At 41.1% G+C, this 22994-nt stretch overlaps 1 protein-coding gene across 13 annotated transcripts in view; it reads left to right on the top strand.

The window, feature by feature from the left end:
* The window catches only part of LOC122548961 (uncharacterized), a 428093-nt gene that overhangs the window by 375545 nt on the left and 29554 nt on the right, over window positions 1-22994 (top strand). For 11 of the 13 annotated variants that reach the window (XM_087986578.1, XM_087986577.1, XM_043687984.2 and 8 more), the window contains 2 exons: window positions 8759-8881; window positions 18879-18971. In XM_087986578.1, the coding sequence (XP_087842704.1) occupies window positions 8759-8881; window positions 18879-18971 (216 nt within the window). The remainder of the gene's footprint in view (window positions 1-8758; window positions 8882-18878; window positions 18972-22994) is intronic. The other 2 variants (XM_087986574.1, XM_087986576.1) reach the window with 2 other exon arrangements.

Genomic DNA, 22994 nt, shown 5'->3' with positions numbered 1-22994 from the left:
AAATCTGTAGGGTAGTAAATACTGAGGAAGATCACCATAAATTGAGGGTATCAATGGATTGCTCACATGGATACTTTAATGACAAATGGAATCCAACCCTTAAAGTGTAAGGTAATGCACTTGGTGGATGGCTAACAAGGTAAGGGATTACACTACAAGTGGTTGAAATCTTGAAAGTACTAAAATCAGTGGAACCTCAATGTGCACGTTTACAGATCCTTGAAGTTAGCAGCATAACTAGACAAGATGGTTAAGAAGAAATATTGGAGACTTGCCTTTATTAATCAAGGGATACAATAAAAAGGTTATGCTGGAAATGTCTTAAACATTGGTGATGCTACAACTAGAGTAGCGTATGCAGCTCTGGTCACCACATTCTTCCTGTAATGTGACTGCTAGACAGGATACAGAGGAGATTTACCAGGATGTTGCACAAGGTAGAGGATCTGACCTCTGACAAAAGACCGGGTAGGCTGAGATTGTTTTCATTGGAGCAGTGAAGATGAAAAGGGGGTAGAGGTGAATAGGATTATTAAGAAACTTAAAGTGTGTCTTAGGAAGGCACTATTTCCACTGTTAAAGAGGTCACTAGTAGGAGGGAATAAATTTATGGTAAGAGATAGAAGGCCAGGAGGAATGCTGAATTTTTTTAAAACTGAGCATGGGAGGAATCTGGAAAATTCACTGTCTGAAAGAATGATCGAGTCAAAAACTTATAATATACTTTAGTATTTTAGATGTTCACTTGCTGTAGGCCAACAACTATAATTTGGGATTTATGTAGTCATATCTTTAATGAAACAACAGGCCAAACAGATTCCTCCTAGACTGTATACATGAGAGAAGAGTAGGTCCAGGACTAGTATTGTAAATTGAAAAGGGGGATTATGAGGGCAAATGTGAGATTGCTAAAATGAACTGACAAATTAGCTAAAGAGATAGGTCAAGAGAAATGTAGCAGCAAACGTTAAAAAAGGATATTTCAAAATACATAGAACTGATATAGAACAAATAAAGTTTACAGCCCAGGAACAGGCCCTTCAGCCCTCCAAGCCTAAACCAATCCAAATCTCCTGTCTAAACCTGCCACCCAGTTCCTAAGCATCTGTATCCCTCTGCTCCCCACCTACTCGTGCATCTGTCCTGTCGCAACTTAAATGAATCTACCATGCCTGCCTCTACCACCTCTGCTGGCGACATGTTCCAAACATCCACCACTGTCTGTGTGAAGTACTTGCTGCGTGTATCCCCCTTAAACTTTCCACCTCTCACCTTGAAAGCGTGACCTCTCGTTATTGAATCCTTCACCCTGGGAAAAAGCTTGTCTCTACCCACCCTGTCTATACCCTTGATGATTTTGTAAACCTCAATCAGATCACCCCTCAATCTCCTTTTTTCTAATGAAAATAAACCTAACCTATTCAACCTCTCTTCATAGCTAGCACCTTCCATACCAGGCAACATCCTTGTAAACCTTCTCTGCATCCTCTCCAAAGCGTCCACATCCTTTTGGTAATGCGGCGACCAGGACTGTACACTGTATTCTAAATGCAGCTGAACCAATGTCTTGTACAATTTTAACATGACTTGTCAGCTGTTATACTCAATACCCCGTCCAATGAAGGCAAGCATACTATATGCGTTCTTGACCACTCTATCCACCTGTGCAGCAACTTTCAGGATACAATGGACCTGCACTCCCAGATCTCTCTGCCCATCAACTTTTCCCAAGGCTCTTCCGTTCATTGTATAATTCACTCTCGACTTAGTCTTGCCGAAATGCGTCACCTCACATCTGTCTGGATTGAAATCCATCTGCCACTTTTTCACCCAACTCTCCAGTCTATCTATATCCTCCTGTATTCTTTGACAGTCCATTATTCTTTCTGCTACTCCACCAATCTTCGTGTCATCTGCAAACCTGCTGATCATACCAACAGTGCCCTCTTCCAGATCATTTATGTATATTACAAACAACAGTGGGCCCCAACACTGACCCCTGTGTAACACCACTGGTCACCTTTTTCCATTTCGAGAAACTCCCTTCAACTACTACTGTCTCCTGTTGCTCAACCAGTTCTTAATCCACCTAGCTAGAACACCCTGCACACTATGTGACTTCACCTTCTCCATTAGTCTACCATGGGGAACTTTATCAAACATCTTACTAAAGTCCATGTATATGACATCAACAGCCTTTCCTTCATCTATCGACATGGTCACTTCCTCGAAGAACTCTATTAAGTTGGTAAGGAACGATCTCCCCACACAAAACCATGTTGCCTATCACTGATAAGCCTATTCTTTTCTAAATATAAATAGATCCTATCCCTCAGTACATTCTCCAGCAACTTTCCCACCATTGACGTCAGGCTCACTGGTCTGTAGTTACCCAGAAGATCCCTACTACCCTTCTTGTACAGGGTGCCAACGGGAGCAACCTTCCAGTCCTCTGGCACCTCACCTGCATTTAAGAATGCCACAAAGATATCTGCCAGGGCCCCAGCTATTTCTTCTCTCGCCTTTTTCTGCAACCTGGGGTCGACCGGTCCTGGGGATTTGTCCACCTTAATAACCTCTACCCTACCCAACACATCTTCCCTACTTATGTCAGTGTGATCCAGACTAATCAAACTTTTCTCTCTCTCTCTCATCTCAAGATTCATCATGTTCCTCTCCTCAGTGAACACTGATGCAAAGTAATCATTTCAGAATCTCACCCATTCTCTCAGGTTTGACGCACAGCCATCCTTCATTATCCTTTAGTGGACCAATCCTTTCTCTAGTTACCCGCTTGCTGCTTATATAAGAATAATTATACAATAATAAGGAAGCATATGTAAGGTATAGACAGGATAGATCGAGTGAATCCTTAGAAGAGTATAAAGGAAGTAGGAGTATACTTAAGAGGGAATTCAGGAGGGCAAAAACGGGACATGAGATTGCTTTGGCAAATAGAATTAAGGAGAATCCAAAGGGTTTTTACAAATACATGAAGGGCAAAATGGTACCTAGGGAAAGAATAGGGCCCCTCAAAGATCAGCAAGGCCGTCTTTGTGTGGAGCCGCAGAAAATGGGGGAGATACTAAATGAGGTTTAGGGAGAGAGGGGAAAGTTATGAAAGAGACCTAAGGGGCAACCTTTTCACGCAGAGGGTGGTACGGGTATGGAATGAACTGCCAGAGGAAGTGGTGGAGGCTGGTACAATTGCAATATTTAAGAGGCATTTGGATGGGTATATGAATAGGAAGGGTTTGGGCCGGGTGCTGACAGGTGGGACTAGACTGGGTTGGGATATCTGGTCGGCATGGAAGGGTTGGACCGAAGGATCTGTTTCCATGCTGTGCGTCTCTGAGTCTAAAATGCATTTGGATTCTACTTAATTCTGCTTGCTAAAGCTATTTCATGACCACTTTTAGCCCACTTGATTCCTCATTTAAGACTTGTCCTACTCTTCCGATATTCCTCCAGGGCCCATTCTGTTCTTAGCTGCGTAGACCTTACGTATGCTTCCCTTTTCCTCTTGGCTAGTCGTACAATTTCTCCTGTCATCCACAGTTCACAAATCTTGCCCTTCCTATCCTTTACCTTCAACAGGACATGCGCTATCAGTAAGAATAATAGGGTAGTTATGGTAGGGGCTTTTAAAATTCCAAACATCGACTGGGACTGCCATAGTGTTAAAGGTTTAGATGAAGAGGAATTTGTTAAGTGTGTACAAGACAATTTTCTGCTTCAGTATGTGAATGTACCTACTAGAGAAGGTTCAAAACTTGACGTACTCTTGGGAAACAAGGCAGGGCAGGTGACTGAGGTGTCAGTGGGGGAGCACTTTGGGGCCAGCGACCATAATTCTATTCGCTTTAACATAGTAATGGAAAAGGATAGACCAGATCTAAAAGTTGAAGTTCTAAATTGGAGAAAGGCCAATTTTGACGGTATTAGGCAAGAACTTTCAAAAGCTGATTGGAGGCAGATGTTTGCAGGTAAAGGGAGGGCTGGAAAATGGGAATTCTGGATCAGTGGTGCTGGAAGAGCACAGCAGTTCAGGCAGCATCCGAGGACAGGCAAAATCGACATTTCGGGCAAAAGCCCTTCATCAGGAATAAAGTTGAAGGGCTTTTGCCCGAAACGTCGATTTTGCCTGTCCTCGGATGCTGCCTGAACTGCTGTGCTCTTCCAGCACCACTGATCCAGAATCTGGTTTCCAGCATCTGCAGTCATTGTTTCTACCCCTGGAAAATGGGAAGCCTTCAGAAATGAAGTAACAAGAATCCAGAGAAAATATATTCCTGTTAGGTTGAAAGGGAAGGCTGGTAGGTATAGGGAATTCTGGATAACTAAAGAAATTGAGGGTTTGGTTAAGAAAAAGAAGGAAGTGTATGTCAGTTAGAGACAGGATAGATCGAATGATTCCTTAGAAGAGTGTAAAGGAAGTAGGATTATACTTAAGAGGGAAATCAGGAGGGCAAAAAGGGGACATGAGATAGCTTTGGCAAATAGAATTAAGGAGAATCCAAAGGGTTTTTACAAATATATTAAGGACAAAAGGGTAAATAGGGAGAGAATAGGACCCCTCAAACATCAGAGCTGAAAACGTGTTGCTGGAAAAGCGCAGCAGGTCAGGCAGCATCCAAGGAGCAGGAGAATCGACGTTTCGGGCATGAGCCCTTCTTCCTGAAGAAGGGCTCATGCCCAAAACGTCGATTCTCCTGCTCCTTGGATGCTGCCTGACCTGCTGCGCTTTTCCAGCAACACGTTTTCAGGTCTGATCTCCAGCATCTGCAGTCCTCACTTTCCCCTCAAAGATCAGCAAGGCAGCCTTTGTGTGGAGCTACAGAAAATGGGGGAGATACGAAATGAATATTTTGCATCAGTATTTACTGTGGAAAAGGATATGGAAGATATAGACTGGAAGGAAATAGATGGTGCATCTTGCAAAATGTACAGATTACAGAGGAGGAAGTGCAGGATGTCTTGAAACGGTTAAAGGTGGATAAATCGCCAGGACCTGATCAGGTGTACACAAGAACTCTGTGGGAAGCTAGGGAAGTGATTGCTGGGCCTCTTGCTGAGATATTTGTATCATTGATAGTCACAGGTGAGGTGCTGGAAGACTGGAGGTTGGCAAATGTGGTGCCACTGTTTAAGAAGGGCGGTAAAGACAAGCCAGGGAACTATAGACCGGTGAGTCTGACATCGGTGGTGGGCAAGTTGTTGTAGGGAAACCTGAGGGACAGGATGTACATATATTTGGAAAGGCAAGGACCAATTAGGGATTGTCAACATGGGAAATCATGTCTCACAAACTTGATTGAGTTTTTTGAAGAAGTAACAAAGAAGATTGATGAGGGCAGAGCAGTAGATGTGATCTATATGGACTTCAGTAAGGTGTTCAACAAGCTTCTCCATGGGAGACTGATGAGCAAGGTTAGATCTCATGGAACACAGGGAGAACTAGCCATTTGGATACAGAACTGGCTCAAAGGTAGAAGACAGAAGGTGGTGGTGGAGGATTGTTTTTCAGACTGGAGGCCTGTGACCAGTGGAGTGCCACAAGGATAGGTGCTGGGTCCTCTACTTTTTGTCATTTACATAAATGATTTGGATGTGAGCATAAGAGGTACAGTTAGTAAGTTTGCAGATGACCCCAAAATTGGAGGTGTAGTGGACAGAGAAGAGGGTTACCTCAGATTACAACAGGATCTGGACCAGATGGGCCAAGGGCTGAGAAATGGCAGATGGATTTTAATTCAGATAAATGCGAGGTGCTGCATTTTGGGAAAGCAAATCTTAGCAGAACTTATACACTTAATTGTAAGGTCCTAGGGAGTGTTGCTGAACAAAGAGACCTTGGATTGCAGGTTCATAGTTCCTTGAAAGTGGAGTCACAGGTAGATAGGACAGTGAAGAAGGCATTTGGTATGCTTTCCTTTATTGGTCAGAGTATTGAGTACAGGAGTTGGGAGGTCATGTTGCGGCTGTACAGGACATTGGTTAGGTCACTGTTGGAATATTGCGTGCAGTTCTCGTCTCCTTCCTATCGGAAAGATGTTGTGAAACTTGAAAGGGTTCAGAAAAGATTTACAAGGATGTTGCCAGGGTTGGAGGATCTGAGCTACAGGGAGAGGTTGAACAGGCTGGGGCTGTTTTCCCTGAAGCGTCAGAGGCTGAGGGGTGACCTTATAGAGGTTTACAAAATTATGAGGGGCATGGATAGGATAAATAGACAGTCTTTTCCCTGGGGTCGGGGAGTCCAGAACTAGAGGGCATAGGTTTAGGATGAGAAGGGAAAGATTTAAAAGAGATCTTAGAGGCATCTTTTTCACGCAGAGGGTGGTACATGTATGGAATGAGCTGCCAGAGTATGTGGTGGAGGCTGGTACAATTGCAAAATTTACAAGGTATTTGGATGGGTATATGAATAGGAAGGGTTTGGAGGGATATGGGCCAGGTGCTGGCAGGTGGGACTAGATTGGGTTGGGATATCTGGTCGGCATGGACAGGATGGACCGAAGGCTCTGTTTCCATGCTATACATCTCTATGACTCTACCGTTAACCAACCATAGAAAGCCTCCCACATATCAAATATGGACTTTCCTTCAAATAGCTGTGTCTAATCCACATTTCCGAGCTCCTGCCTAATCTTGATATAATTGGCCTTGGCTCAGTTTAGTACTCTTCCCTTAGGACCACTCTCACCTTTTATTTACGAGTATTCTAAAACTTACAGAATTGTAGTCACTGTTCCCAAAGAAATCCCCCACCGCAACTTCTATCACCTGTCCTGGCTCGTTCCCCAGTACCAGGTCTAATATGGCCCCTTCCCTCATCGGACTATTGACATACTGCTCTAGAAAACTTTCCTGGATGCTTCTTACAAATTCTACCCCATCCAGACCTCTGACGCTAAGTATCCCAGTCAATGTTGGGAAAATTAAAATCTCCTATCACCACTACCCTACTGCCTCTACATCTTTCCATAATCTGTTTACCTATTTGTTGTTGTTCTTCACGTTCACTGTTGGGAGGCCTGTAATACAGCCCCAACAATGTAACTGCACCATTCTTATTTCTCAGCTCCACCCATAATGCTTCACCACCCAAGAACTCCATAGTGTCCTCCTTTAGCACAGCCGTGATATCGTCCCTGACCAACAATGCAACTCCACCCCACCCCACCCCTTTTTACTTCCCTCCCTGCCCTGTCTGAAGTTTTTATATCCTGGAACATTTAGTTGCCAATTATGCCCTTACTTCAACCAAGTCTCTGTGATTGCAATAACGTCATACTCCCAGGCACAAATCCAAGCCCTAAGTTCATCTGCCTTACACACTGTACTCGCATTAAAATAGATGCCTTTCAAGTCACCAGTTCTTTTACGTTCATCTGCTTTCTGCCTGCTCTTCCCTTTATTAATGCTATCTTCATGATTCTTACAGTCTCCAGTCTCCACCTCGCTGCCTACTTGTTTTCTCTTCTGGTTCCCAGTCCCCTGCCACAATAGTTTAAAACCTCCCCAACAGCAGTAGCAAAAACTCCCCCAAGGACATTGGTTCTGCTCTGGTTCAGATGTCGACTGTCCATTTTGTAATCGTCCAATCGTAAGAGGGCCAAAATTGCTCAGTTTTCCTCCCAAGGTCTAACTAGTGTATAGTTTTAGCAAATCCTCCTTTCTTTTATACTCCAGTTCCTTTTAACTATTTAGGAATGGGCAATAAATACGGGCCAGTCAATAACACCCACATCCTCTGAATGAATTTAAAGGAAAAGAAACTTTATAGCTGACCATCCAGTTGCTTTTTGTGCTAATTTTTCCCCTTCTTGAGAAATTAATATATTCTGATTTATTGGACTTTTGGTATTAAGTGCTCTATATATGTTGCCTAAGAAGTAGTTTTCATATGTGAGCATCTCAGCACGATAGTTGATTTTAGAAGATATTGTAGATGAGCTCAATCCACTTTTTATCTGATATCGATGTAATGATTATAAATCGGGATTGGGAATTTCCCTTGACCTCCTGAAACCGATTACATTAACTTTTTGCTTTTCTGGCTAATATTAGCTTGCTTGCTTGTTTTCTGTGTATATTTGGTTACTGCAAAGCTAAACAGCACTTTTATCTTCTAAGTGATGGATAAGTAAAATTACATGCTATATTTGTGTGATCTGTTGACAGCTAAAGCCTAGCTAGTTGCCAGCTCTGCCCAATATTAAGGTCTGGTTTGCTTTAATGCATGTGCTTCCTGAATTCTGTTATTTAGTCAGTGCAAAAAGTATATAGGATTTTAGGATGGCTTAAGAAAATGTTTTCTTCTAACTCAAATTGTTTGACATCTGTAGAAGTTGGTTGAGGAAGTTGAGCAGTGGAATAAGGGTGTGGTAAACATTAATTTAGAGTACTTCCATTAAGTTCAAGCAAAAGGAAAATTATCTCTGCCTTAAATTGAGATTTACCATTTTGGGTTGTTTCTTTATTTATAATCTTGGTTCTGTTAAACTTCTATAGAGAAAATATGTTTTGGAACATCAGTGAATAAACAACTATTGAAATCAAGTTAAGCCATAAGAAAATGAAATGTTGTACGACGTTCTATAAAACTTTGTCCTGTTAGACTGTGTGATTTCTCTTTAATGTTAATTGTGTTCTCTGGGATAATTATTCAATTCCATTTCATTCCAGGACATTTTTCTTCATTACATTTGTCTGTGTGCTTGTTTTTTTTTCTCCATCCCTTTTATTGTGCATTTAGGCTAAACCAGTAGAGAAAAGACCTGAACCGGTAAGATTGAGCCGAAAAGCTGAATCCAGCACTGTGACTCGAGTTACTAAAACCACAACCATGAAAGATAGCCAAAAACAAACCAATGGCAAAGTGAGTGAATGAAAACATCAGTTTTGATTTTTGCATTCATTTCTAAGTTGAATATGTGTTTCTGCATTTCAATGATTTTTCCATCATAATCCCTGTCTACATAAATGAAGATTGTTCATAACATGAAAGGTTCAGTGGAATACTTGCCTGTTGGAAACTGAGTCAAATAAAGTGAACACTGCTGTAATAGTCTGAACAATGACAATTTTTATTTATACAGCACTGTTAAGACAGAATTCTGGCTGTGCCTTTCTTCTCGCTCCTTCCAGTCATCTTTCTCATTTCCTTTGCACATTTTCAATCCATCTTTCCACCTCTCTCCTTTCCCTTTCCTGTCTCTTTCATGTTTTCTCATACTGCCAAGTTCATCCTTCATTTCTCGTGTTCCCCTCTTCTTCTCCCCTCATCACCCCCATCATTCCACTCCATTCTTCTTCTTATTTCAACCCTACAGTTTCAGTTATTATTCTCTCCCCTCATTTCCCCTTCTACTGCTTTCCTCCCCTTCCCACCTCCATGTTCTCTGTCTCCTCTTGTCTTCAGTGCAGGCATGTTCAGAATAGCATCCATCTGCGATGTAACAATTCTGTGATTTTTCTTAACCCGGTCTCCCTCTTTCTCTCCATAATTCAGTGATCCCTATTCATAGAGTATGTTGTGTACTGCTCAGGATGGTGCTTGATTTTCCTTCTCCAGATGCTAGTAAGGTACTAGGGAGTGTTGCTGAACAAAAAGACTAGTTCCTTGAAAGTAGAGTCATAGATAGATGGGATAGTGAAGAAGGCATTTGGTATGCTTTCGTTTATTGTTCTTAGCATTGAGTATAGGAGTGTACAGGACTTTGGTTAGGCCATTTTTGGAATATTGCATGCAATTCTCATCTCCTTCCTATCAGAAGGATGTTGTGAAACTTGAAAGGGTTCAGAAAAGATTTACAAGGATGTTGCCAGGGTTGGAGGATTAGAGAGCTACAGGGAGAGGCTGAATAGACTGATGCTGTTTTCCCTGGAGTGTTGGAGCTGAGGGGTGATCTTATAAAAGCTTTTATAAAATCATGAGGGGCTTGGTTAGGGTGAATAGACAAAGTCTTTTCCCTGGGATGGGGGGAGTCTAGAACTAGAGGGCATAGGTTCAGGGTGAGAGAGGAAAGATAAAAAAGGGACCGAAGGGGCAACTTTTCCAAGCTGAGAGTGATGCGTGTATGGAATGAGCTGCCAGAGGAAGTGGTAGAGGCTGGTACAATTACAGCATTTAAAAGGCATCTGGATGTGTATATGAATAGAAAGGATTTAGAGGAATATGGGCCAAGTGCTGGCAAATGGGACTAGATTAGGTTAGGATATCTGGTCAACATGGACAAGCTGGTCTGAAGGGTCTGTTTCTGTGCTGTACATCTCTATGACTCGATGCTTGCCTTTGTTTACAGTGGCACAGGGTGACTGGCTTGCACATATTAAGGTTTGACTTTTTAGTTAAAAGTCACAACCTCACAGCAGTGCTGAAGAAAAATGTACTGGTTTTCTTCATGTTCGTGTTTTTTTCTCTCTGCAGGGAATAGAGACAGCACCTGAGTTTACGGAGATCTGATAGCTTATCCCTATCTTGTTCACAGCCCAGAGTTGTTCAGCAACCTGGAAGCTAATCACATAGTTGGTTGACAGAAAGTCTTTATCATTGGGCTGTGAACTATTGACCAGTTATCAATCAGCTGCTTGTTATCAGCTGAATCTCCATTTGTACATTTCCCTCCATTTGTATATTTCCCTCCATTTGTAAACCTTCTAGTACTGCATGAGCCAGCAGTTGTGCGAAGAGTCCGCTTGCTTACTTCCCAAAAGTGCACCAACCCCTGAACAATTCTTGTGTTTTTAAAACCATTCTTTTCCCATTTCCGTTCACAAGCAAAAATACAAAAATATTTTTGAAAGTAGTCTTTATAGGTCTTCACCCTTAAAAAGATAAGATTTTTTTTATTAACAATGCATTAACGATTTGTCTTGGCATAGGACACTGTTTCAACATATGTAAATGCTCTGAAACTTGAAATTGTGGTAAAATGATGCAAATAATAGATTTCAAAACGACAGGATTGGTGGTATGATTGCTTATTTGGCAGTTAAAGTTCAAGGCCGAAACGTATAATGTATTTTGGTATTAAAAAAATCAACTGTACGAGCTGAGTGGTACAATTTCAAAGTGGATTCTTGGAGTATTTGTACACAATTCATTGAAGGTTAACTAAACGGTTTAAAAATGTCTGTGATCTTGGACTTGTAAACAGAGGTGTTGCGTTCAAAAACAGGAAAGTTGTGATAAATTTATATAAAAGTACTAAATCAGCCTCACTTAAATAACCAATGTATGTCTAATTCTGAGCATCATATTTTGGAAAAACACAAAGGAATTAGAGAGGATATAGAAGAGGATATACTGATATGTTTCCAAGTATGAGAATTACAGTTATCCAGGAAATACAAGAAAAGCTGGAGTTCTGCTTCAGAGAGGAGAGGAGGGTAAGAGACTTTGGTGGGGTTGTTTAGATATAGTACATAAACTGTTTCTGTAGCCAAAGGGCACATTTTAAGTTGATATGAGGAAAAACATTTTTGTGCAGTGAGTGGTTAGGATTTGAAATGTATATCCAGAAGGATGGTGGACATCGATTCAGTAATAGCGTTCAAAGGAGAATTGAATAAATACTTGGAACAATAAAATACTGTGGAGGAACATGGGCAAAGAGGTGGGCTAGCTGAATTGTTGTTTTGAAAGAACAAGAGCAGATTTGATGTCCTTGCCCCGCCCAATGATCTGAGAGAAGTGGCCTATTCAGTCCCATGAAAACCCATAATAGAAACCGCCAACCCTGAGAACTCTGGGAAGATGTCAACCTTAAATAAAGGAAGAGCTGATGATGGCAATAGTTCTATAATTCCTTCCTTTGCCCAAATCTCTACCTCTAGTCTGAAAGTACTGTACATTTCCCTCACCACCTGTTCATTTGTAAACCTTATAGTACTGCATGAGCCAACAGTTGCATGAAGCAAAGTAAGAATGACATTGAGCAGAGCGCATGCATGCCTGCGATTGTGAAGCTAGCATGGATGCATTCATTCTTTATCTGATAGACACCATAAACTAGAGCTGAGAGAACAAAGACAATGGAGGCTGAAATTTGCTGAGAGATCTGCTTTGTTGCCAGTGGATATGCTTCAACCCTTGCTATAATGCAAAAGGAAATAAAATCCTTTGGTTTAAAACAAAATGTTATTCAGACTCTAATTATGCTATTTGCTGTTAATCCTTTTTAAAATGGTGTAGTTAACGCTTAATGTTAGGTTTACAAGGAGTAGGATGTATTTGTGTTGCAGTGATTCACAGATTAGAGTTTGAAGGTGACAGACCTGTCTCTCTCTGCTCTCATTAGCCTGATTTGACATGACGACGTCTGAGGGGGGGAGAAGTTGTTGGATGGTGCCTTAGCGGAAATGTAATAATCATTCAGACAGAAGCTAAGTTAGTGATGGAATCTGTTGTTACTGCTGTAATGGAAATAAGGCAGAGCTCTGCATATAAAATTATATATCACACTGCAGACTTCTATTTAAATGACAGTGCAGTTTATTGAGACTATAATTAATATTTGTTATAGATGAACTATTTTTAGCATGGAGTTGGGGAGAAAAGAGTGGAAGAATATGGAAAATTGGTAGGAAACATCAGTATTTGTGGGAACAGATATCATGAATGTGGGTGAGTTGTTGATGTAGAATAATAAGTAGCTACATGTGTCTTGATCAGAAAGTGGGGGATAGAAGGGAGCAAAGGCATCCCCTCAAACATGATTTGGTGGCAACCTGTTGGGAATTGACTTGATATTAAAGTTTTGATAGCTTGTTGAACTTACCTGGCCTGCTAGCTAGGGCATGTTTTATTCATTCGTGTGTTGTAGGCATTGCTGGCTTAGCCTCCAGTTATTGCTCATTCCTCATTGCTCCAGAGAAAATGAAAGTGAGCTGCTGGCAGACTATGATAATCAATGGATGTAAGAACACACATTCTGTTAGGAAGGGGATTCCAGGAATTTTGCCTCTGTGACAGTGAAGGGATGACGATGCAATTTCCAAATCAGAATGTGTGGCTTGGTGGGGTTCCTGTGCATTTGCTTCCCTAGTCCAACAAGGTTTGGAAGTTCCAGTTAACTGAGCCTAATGAGTTGCTGTATGCATCCTGGAAATGGTACGCACTGCTGCCACTGTTCGTGGTACAGGGAAGGAATGTTGAAGGTGGTGATGGGGTGCAACGCAAGCAGGTTGCTTTGTCCTGGATGATATTGAGGTGCTTGAATTATAGTGGATCTGCACCTATCTAACTAAGTAGAGAGTTTTCCATTGTGTTTCTGATTTGTTCTTTGTAGGTGGCGTACAAGCTGGATTGGAGATAGTTGCTCATCAACAGCTGCAACCAACCTCCTTTGTGCCACATATGACTCCAAACAATGGAGAGTTTTCTCCTAATTCTCATTACTGTAGTTTTGTTAGTGCTCCTTGTTGCCATTCCTGGTTAACTGCTGCCTTAATGTCAACTTTGACTTTACCTTTGGCATGCATCTATTTTGTCCATGTTTGAAAAAAAGCCTGCAGTGAGGTCAGGTTCTGAGCGGTCCTGGCAGAACCCAAACGGAGAATCAGTGAGGAGGTTATTGCTAAGCAAGTGCTGTTTGATAACACTGTGAATGACACCTGGCTGCTGTGTCTGATGCATATAGTGAACTGCAGCTGGCCTCCATATATCTTCATTGATGCAGACTTAGATTAACTATTCAAGCGAATGAGGGGACAAAACTGAGTATGTTGGCCATCACCAAGCTGAAGGTGCTAGAAAAACTGAATGGCCTGAAGGTGGATAAATCACCTGGACCAGATGGACTACATCCCAGAGTTCTAAGGGGGAATAGCTAAAGAGATAGTGGAGGCATTAGTGGTGATTTTTCAGAAATCGCTAGTGTCAGGGAGGGTCCCAGCCTACTGGAAAATCGCCACCATGACACCCTTGTTTAAAAAGGGAGTAAGGCAAAAGACGGAAAATTACAAACCAATTGGCCTAACCTCATTTGTGGGTAAGATGCTGGAATCCGTCGTGAAGGATGAGATTTCTGAATTCCTAGAAGTGTATAGTAAAATAGGACAAAGCTGAAAAAGCGCAGCAGGTCAGGCAGCATCCAAGGAGCAGGAGAATTGACATTTCGGGCATGAGCCCTTCTTCAGAAATGAGGAAAGTGTGTCCAGCAGGCTAAGATAAAAGGTAGGGAGGAGGGACTTGGGGGCGGGGTGTTGGAAATGCGATAGGTGGAATGAGGTCAAGGTGAGGGTGATAGGTGGGGGTGGGGGCGGAGAGGTCAGGAAGAAGATTGCAGGTTAGGAAGGCAGTGCTGAGTTCGAGGGTTGGGACTGAGACAAGGTGGGGGGAGGGGAAATGAGGAAACTGGAGAAATTTCCTCATTTCCCCTCCCCCCACCTGTCTCAGTCCCAACCCTCGAACTCAGCACCGCCTTCCTAACCTGCAATCTTCTTCCTGACCTCTCCGCCCCCACCCCCACTCCGGCTATCACCCTCACCTTGACCTCCTTCCACTTATCACATTTCCAACACCCCTCCCTCAAGTCCCTCCTCCCTACCCTTTATCTTAGCCTGCTGGACACACTTTCCTCATTCCTGAAGAAGGGCTCATGCCTGAAACGTCGATTCTCCTGCTCCTTGGATGCTGCCTGACCTGCTGCGCTTTTCCAGCAACACATTTTCAGCTCTGATCTTCAGCACCTGCAGTCCTCACTTTCTCTCCTAAAATAGGACAAAGTCAGCATGATTTTACCAAGGGGAGGTCAAATCTGCAAGAATTCTTTGAGGAAGTAATGAACAGGGAGATCAAGAAGAGCCAATGGATTTACCTACCTGACCTTCAAGAAGGCCTTTGACAAGGTATTGCACAGGACGCTACTGTGTAAGATAAAGGCCCATGGTGTCAGATGCAAGTTGCTAGCATGGATAGAAGCCTGGCTGACTGGCAGAAAGCAGAGAGTGGGGATAAAAGAGCCTTTCTCAGGATGGCAGCCGGTGACAAGTGGTGTTCTAAAAGGCTCAGTGTTGGAGCCTCAACTTTTCACTTTATACATTAATGATTTAGATGAAGGAACTGCTAGCATTCTGACTAAGTTTTTAGACCATACAAAGATAGATGGAGGGCCAGGTAGCGTTGAGAAGACACGGAGGCTGCAGAAGGATTTGGAAAGATTAGGAGAGTGGGCAAAGAAGTAGCAGATGGGGTACAATATGCAAAAGTGTGAGATCATGCACTTCAATAGGAAGAATAGAGGCATGGACTATTTTCTAAATGGGGAGAAAATTCAGAAGTTTGAAGTGCAAAGAGACTTGGGAGTTCTAATCCAGGATTCTCTCAATGTAAACTTGCAGGTTGAGTCATTAGTTAGAAAGACAAATGCAATGATGGCATTTACTTTGAGAGGATTTGAATTTAAAAGCAAGGATGTACTTCTGAGACTTTAGAAGGCACTGGTCAGACCAAATTTTGAGTATTTTGCACAGCTTTGGACCCCAATTCTTGGGAAGGATGTACTGGCCCTGCAGCATGATCAGAGAGGTTCACCAGAATGGTCCCAGGAATGAAAAGATTAACATATGAGGAACGTTTGAGGACTCTGGGTCTATACTCTATGGAGTTTAGAAGGATGAGGTGACATCTAATTGAAACTTAGAATACCGAATGGCCTGGACAGAGTGAATGTTGGGAAGATGTTTCCACGTTAGGAGAGACTAGGGCCCGAGGGCACAGCCTTAAAGGAAAACAATGACGTTTTTAGAATGGTGATAAGGAGAAATTTACTAGAGTGTGGTGAATCTATGGAATTCATTGTCACCGAAGACTTTGGAGGCCAGGTCATTGACTATATTTAAGACTAAGATAGGTTCTTTAGTATCAAGGGTTACGGGAGGAAAGCAGGAGATTGGGGTTGAAAAACCTATCAGTCATGATTGACTGGCAGAGCATACTTGATGGGCTGAATGGCCTAATTTATGCTTCTGTGTCTTATGATCTAACCACTTAAGGATTACATAGTTCCTATGTGGAGTGTTCTCCTACCCTGAGGTAGTTAACAATGTTATTGATCAACTGCCATCACCTTGCAAGTCCTTTGACACACTGAACCACTTCACTGTGCGTACTGGTAGAATTATAACATCAAAGAACCCATTGCTGGAAAGGCATGAACGCTGGATTTGTAGTAAGTAGCACATTTAACCAAATCTGTGTGTCAAAAGCAATTCTGTAAAGTAGATGTACTTTCAGTTCACTATTTAATCGTTTTCCAAAACCTCTAAATCCAAAGTTAAAAATCTTACAACACCAGGTTATAGTCCAACAGGTTTAATTGGAAGCACACTAGCTTTCGGAGCGCCGCTCCTTCATCAGGTGGTTGTCCAACTGATGAAGGAGCGGCGCTCCAAAAGCTAGTGTGCTTCCAACTAAACCTGTTGGACTATAACCTGGTGTTATGTGATTTTTAACTTTGTACACACCAGTCCAACACCGGCATCTCCAAATCATGACTACTCTAAATCCAAGTAGAGCAACCAACCTCGATGGATTTGTTTTCTTAAGATCTTGCTGGGATTGTGCTACCTGCAGCATTTTCTGCGATTGTGAGAATAAACTGTTTAGAGCTCTGAAATGATGGATCACAAGAACATGATGTTTGAGGCTCAGGAAGACATTGACCATGCTCAGTTTTCAAATAACGCTCTCAGCCACTTCTTGCCATAACTCCTCAATTGATCTGTCTTGAAAATTAATCTAATTGCTTGTAAGTCTATTTTTCAGTTCATGTCCCTTCCCCAATCTCTCACTTTGGTGTCAACTACAGCTCAGTGGGAGGCACAGTTGCCTGTGAGTCAGAGTTCTATGCTTAAGTTCAAAATTTGAGTACAAAATTCTAGACTGACAATCTAGTGTTATACTGAAGGGGGATGAGATGATGAACTAGGTTCCTGACCGCTTTCTCAACTGGAAGTAAAGGATTTTGTGGCACTAGTTTTGAAGAAAAGCAAGCGAGTTATTCTTGGTGACCTGCCAATATTTATCCTTCAACCAACATTACTAGGAACAAAATTATTTGGTCATTTCCAAGTTTGTGGGAGCTTGCTGTTTTAGAAATTGACAGTTGCATTTTCTACATTACGACAGTGACTGTGCTTTATGATGTCTTGAGTTTGTGAAATATGCTATAGTAACTGCAAGCATTCCCAATTTTTAAAGAATTCTATTTCGATCCTCAATTCTTCCAGTTTCTTTATCTAATAGAAAACCAGATTAGGCTGGTTTTAGGCTCTAGATAGAAGCAGCTGCACCCAACAGATCCTGATGTGAAACAGGACAAACTGAGACAAAAGTGGATCTAATTTACTGCTCTAACACAAGCATAATTATAATGAACAAAAAAAGGCAGCTACTGGAAATACACTGACCTGAAAGGCATAGCTAATGACCTCTTATCCTCTTAGATGCTAAGAGGTGATCATTTCTGATGAAAGGTATCATTTGAACGTTGCATTTGTCTCTTTTGGATCCTGCCTTGCTTGTTGTCTGTCATCAGGATGATTTGCATTTGTACAATGGCTTATTACTTAGCAGCAATGTGGTGTTACACTTAAAAGTAAATTATTATGAAAACAGGAATTACTACATGAACAAAAATCGAGGTTCACCAAATTTAATAGGTAGATGGTAAAATGTAATGGTATGATATAATAATAATGGATGTATTTCTGATTGTAGCAATCACTCTGTATCAATTTATCTACAGCAGACTCCCAAATTGAAAAGAAATTCCTAGTGGTAGCAAGATTTTGTAATCATCAGGTTGAAGTAATCTATTCCTCCTCAATATCCAGCACTAACCTTTTAGATCACTCATACTATATCTGAGAAATGTAGAGACTATTGTTGTCTCGGCAAACTTCACCGTGAGCTGAATGACCTGATTTAATGACATTGACTAGAATGATGGAATTGGCATCTCTAGAATGCAGCACCAAAGAAGAGCAAGTCCAAGTATGGTCCTGTTTCTCATCTCTCTACCTTCTCCTTCTTTCTATGTCTCTAGCTGTAACCTCAATTTGCTGTCCTGAAGAGGTTTCTTTTTACCAAGTTCAGGCAGGAGTGGGTTCAAGATGTGTGTTTTGATGGTTGTTTTCTTGCTAACAAAATGTAATGGAAGACCAGTATTGCTGAGAAACCATGGAAAAGGTTAAAAATCACACAACACCAGGTTATAGTCCAACAGGTTTAATTGGAAGCACACTAGCTTTCAGAGCGACGCTCCTTCATGGGAGCGTCGCTCCGAAAGCTAGTGTGCTTCCAATTAAACCTGTTGGACTATAACCTGGTGTTGTGTGATTTTTAACTTTGTACACCCCAGTCCAACACCAGCATCTCCAAATCATGGAAAAGGTGTTTAATTGACATGCTGTAATGTTTCACATTTGGGTTATTTTAAAATATATCAGGTCATTGGGCTGAAACTAGCTATGGAGCTCCTGAACTTTAAATAGCTGAAGAGCTGTATTCAGAAATTTGGACAAGGAGGGACAGTTTAAGCATGAATAGTAGAATGAAATATGTTTTTAAACTGTTGATTACATTTCATTTTTGAACTTTGCTAACCACCTTACGCAAGTGTTTTTTTTAATCAAAGCTTATGATACTCCTGTTTCTGATAGTACACAGAATGATGTTTTGCAAATAGGACAGCATTTGATATGATCATAACTGATCCTGATTTCTCTACTTAAGCTTCTCTCATTTTAACCTTTAACATTCTTTTAACTTGACATACATGTACTGAAGAGGAGCTTCAAAAACACCTTTTGAATTATTTGTTATCAAGGAAACTGATTTTAAATTAATTTGTTCCATTGTGTCTTAGGTCCAGATTGTGAACAAAAAAATCGACTACAGTCATGTGCAGTCAAAGTGTGGTTCCAAGGATAACATTAAGCATGTTCCTGGTGGTGGTAATGTGAGTTTTGGCTTTTGGGTTCTTTACACTAACTTCCTTCTGTTTCATTGCTGTCACTAGGTGTATTTGGTTTACTAGTACCATTATTCTGTAGGAAAGTGTTACAAGTTTTTCCCAAGATGTATAACAGACAAATTACGTCATTAACTGCCATTGCAAGCACCGCTAGTAAGGGATTTGTGCCTCATGTTAATATTGTCCAATACTTCAAGTATCATCCTTGACCGAAACAGCACAAGTTTGAAAAGGTAAAATCTATAGTTGATGTTTTTTCACGGTTCCAATAGACGTGGAAGAAAGTCACTTTCTATTGGGTAAGTGCCCAGCCTACAGCCTTTTGAGCACATGCAATCCTTGAACTCTGTCAGTCTAGCTCATTAAGTCTTGTATTTCTTGCTTAACATTGCCCATTCTGTTGTATTTTATTGGCCTCATAATCTGGAAGGAACTGCCCTTGGTTTTGTGGATAATAGTGGGCAATAGGGAAGGCAAATAATTAACGGCTTTTATTTCAAAGAGACTGGAATATAAAAGTAGGGAGGTTTTGCTGAAATTGTACAAGGCACTAGTCAGACTGCAACTGGAATACTGTGAACAGCTTGGGCCACTTATATAAGGAAAGATTACTGGCATTAGAAGCAATCCAGAGAAGATTCACTTGGCTGATACCTGTTATAGATGGACAGTATTATGAGGAAAGGTTGAGTAGGTTGGACCTATACTACTTGGAATTTGGAAGAATGAGGTGCGACCTTATTAAAACATACAAAATTTTTAGATAGTTTGATAAGGTAGATGTGGAAAAGTTGTTTCCCCTTGTCAGAGTTTAGGGTCAGAGAGCATAATCTCCAGAGTGATATGAAGATGGGGGACTAATGTCCCCCATTTAACCCAAATGAGGACATATTTTTTCTTGGAGGATTGTGAATTTGTGGAATTCTTTACATGGAGCATGGGAAACATTGAGACTAGATCATTCCGTGTTTTCAAGCCTGAGATAGACTGATCTTTTAATCGGTAAAGGAATCAAGGGTTGTGGTGAAAAGGCAAGAAAATGGTTTTTTAGGATTATCAGATCAGCCATGTTCTCTTTGAATTGTGGATCAGACGCAATGGGCTGAATGGCCTACTTCTGCTCCTATGACTTATAGCCTTCTAAATCCTACTTTTGAATCAATAACTCTCCTAAAAGGTCAGCATAGGGATAATATGCTACTTTCTGTGCTGTGTATCGTCTTAAAATTCATAAATTAAAAGGAACATAGGTTTACATTTATGGCACTGACGCTCTGTGGTTTACATGCAAGTATTCCACAAAGACTTGCTTTAATATTGTTGTTCTAGTAAAATACAGCTGACGCTATATTTCCATGCTTAGCTGCTGTATGTTATGATGCAAATGTATGAACAGGTGAGGACATGGAAGGATAACCTGTTAAATCTTACAGATGCCTTTTAAAATGTCTGCCTCTAATCTAAAAGTAATTTTCTTCACTTCGATTACTCTGGATTTAAACAGTTTGTCTCTAGCAGCATGGGAAGAATTATACGTTGGAAAGAAGAGCAAAGTACATAAAACGTAAGAACTAGGGACAGAAACAGGGAGTTCAGCCTCTCAAGTGCTGAGCAATCTCATCTCAACGTCAACTCCACTTTACTGCCTGCTCCCAATAACCCTTTAATCCATGCAAGTCAAAATCTGTCTATCCCTTAAATTTGTTCAGAGTCCCGGTGTGCACTGCATTATGGGGTAGTGAATTGCACATATTGTTGTGGTCGGCAACAAAGTCTCTGGATGCCTCGTTTGTGTTGAGTGAGCTAATCATGGTTATGTTAGCTGTGTGGGAATGCTACTGCTCAGTGCACTGCCATCTTTCACTGGACAATTGTTTGTGGAGATAGGATCAGTTGCAAATGAATGCATTTATTCCAGACAGTGACCTACTTTAAATTCACAGAGGAGAATGGTGATTTGGAGGAATTTGCTGTCAGTGGGAACTAACCCCAGCATTGCCATTGTTCAGTTCAGCAGCAATATCCAAGGAGGAAAAATGAGTAACTGAATTTTATAATAATGCTACTTTTGCAAAATTAGCAGTAAACTAAAGGTCATGAATTCAAGTCATACCAGAGCAAGTGTAAATTGACTAAGTGTTGTTACTTGTGAGTTGATAATGTCCGTCAGAGAAAAGGAGCTGCCATCCTTATCCAAATAAATAGAAGTTGCTGGAAAAGTCAGCAGGTCTGGTAGCATCTGTAGAGAGAAATCATAGTTAATGTTTCGGTTCTAGTGACACTTCCTCAGAACTCAGGATCCATATAGTTGCCACAGATACTTGTTCCGTTTATCCCACCTTGGTCCCCAGCAACAGATTCAGCAATGCTTCCTTTCCAACTGAACTGAGAACATAGTGGGCAAAGAGACTCTCTTGAACACATTTCAGAAATTCCTTTCCTTTTTTTAAAATATTATCCTAGTCACTTTGAATGATAAAAATCCCTCCACATCACCACTCCATTTGTTCTTGCATGCCTGTGATTTCTCAGAGGATTTGTGGCTTTATCTTTGTACCGGTTGATCTATAGAGTGTCTCCAATTGCATGACCTTAGTTCTTTGATTCTTAACTCTAACCAAGTGGATTCCATTGTTGTCCTTTGCAATGCTACAATGTGTGGCCTGTGCTTCTCCCACCAATAGTTAGATCCCTGTGGCAGCAGAAGGAGATCCTTAAGTGGGAAACTGTACACTTAAGACCATCAAGTGTACATCTGTCAGTCATCCAAGTAGGCTTTAATAGGCTCCCTACCTTCAAACCTGCTGTTTAGGGACACAGAAACTTACAAATTAAGAGAGATTACGCTACACATTCCCTTGAACATATTTTGCCATTCAGGAAGATCATCATTAATGTAAATACTCAATGTTACATTTCCAGCTTATCTCTGATAACCTTTCATACCCTTATCAGAGATCTTTCATAAAATTGCCTTCAAAATATTTAACAATTCTACCTTTTGAGGAAGAGAATTTCAAAGGCGCCTTACTGTCTGTGAAAAAGCATTTCTCTTCATCTGTCTTAAACAGGTGACTCCTTATTTTTAAACAGTGATTTCCTGGTCCTTGATTTTCCCACAAAAGGAAACATCGTTTCCACTTTTAAATGTCAAGTGACCTCAGGATCTTCTATATTTCAATCAAGTCACTATTTCTTTCAAGCCCATCAGGTAGAAACCTAGCCTGTCCACCCTTTCCTTATAAGACAAACCCACACATTGCAGATACAGTGTGTGTGATCTCAATTCTCTATTAATGATGGCCTTTGAGAACAGTTTGTGCATGCGTGATGGAGCTCAGGTGATGTCAGTCTCTGTTTCCAATATGCTGCTGTACACGTGTGGATGACTTCACCGACAATAAAGAATAAGCTGAGATTGTAAAATAATGATCACTATCAAACAGGGTACCTGGGGTCTGAATGCCAAAAAAAACAAAAAATTAATCCACATCTGTCACTTGCTCGCTGACCTAAACCCATAGCCACTCCTGCAACATCCTAGAGAACTTTAAACAAAATATAATGCAGCCCCATCCATTACCTGAATTGTTAATTGTATAGGTTCAAGTGTCTCAGTCACAAGATTACTTGCCAAGGGAAGGTAGAGACCTTTCAACCTATGACTTAACCCTAATTAAATTAATGTTTAATTTAGGCACAGAGATATTGTCAACTGCGAGAGAGCCAAATTTAATCATTCTTCTGTCATTTTGGTGGTGTTAAGATGTAATAGTGAAGTTGTTAACTAATCCTAGCAATCTGATTCCAAAATTATTTTCACGAAACCATTGCAGTTGTGTTCAAATGATGTAATAGTAACTTTTATGGGGTGGCTGGCAGGCTGTAATCCGGAGGAGTAAAATCTTTATGGTCAGAATATTTAACAATGCCAAGGGGGTTCTGCAGCTTCTACCCTGTGAATGAGTGGCACCATCTTTTTAACAGGTAAACTGCAGCATTGTGGTG

This window comes from Chiloscyllium plagiosum, unplaced genomic scaffold (genome assembly GCF_037043375.1).
Source record: "Chiloscyllium plagiosum isolate Xiang-an unplaced genomic scaffold, Cpla_swu_hap1 HiC_scaffold_4, whole genome shotgun sequence".
In the NCBI taxonomy this organism is placed as follows: domain Eukaryota; kingdom Metazoa; phylum Chordata; class Chondrichthyes; order Orectolobiformes; family Hemiscylliidae; genus Chiloscyllium; species Chiloscyllium plagiosum.
Note: the sequence above shows the minus strand (reverse complement) of the source record. Positions and strands in the feature narration are given on the sequence as shown.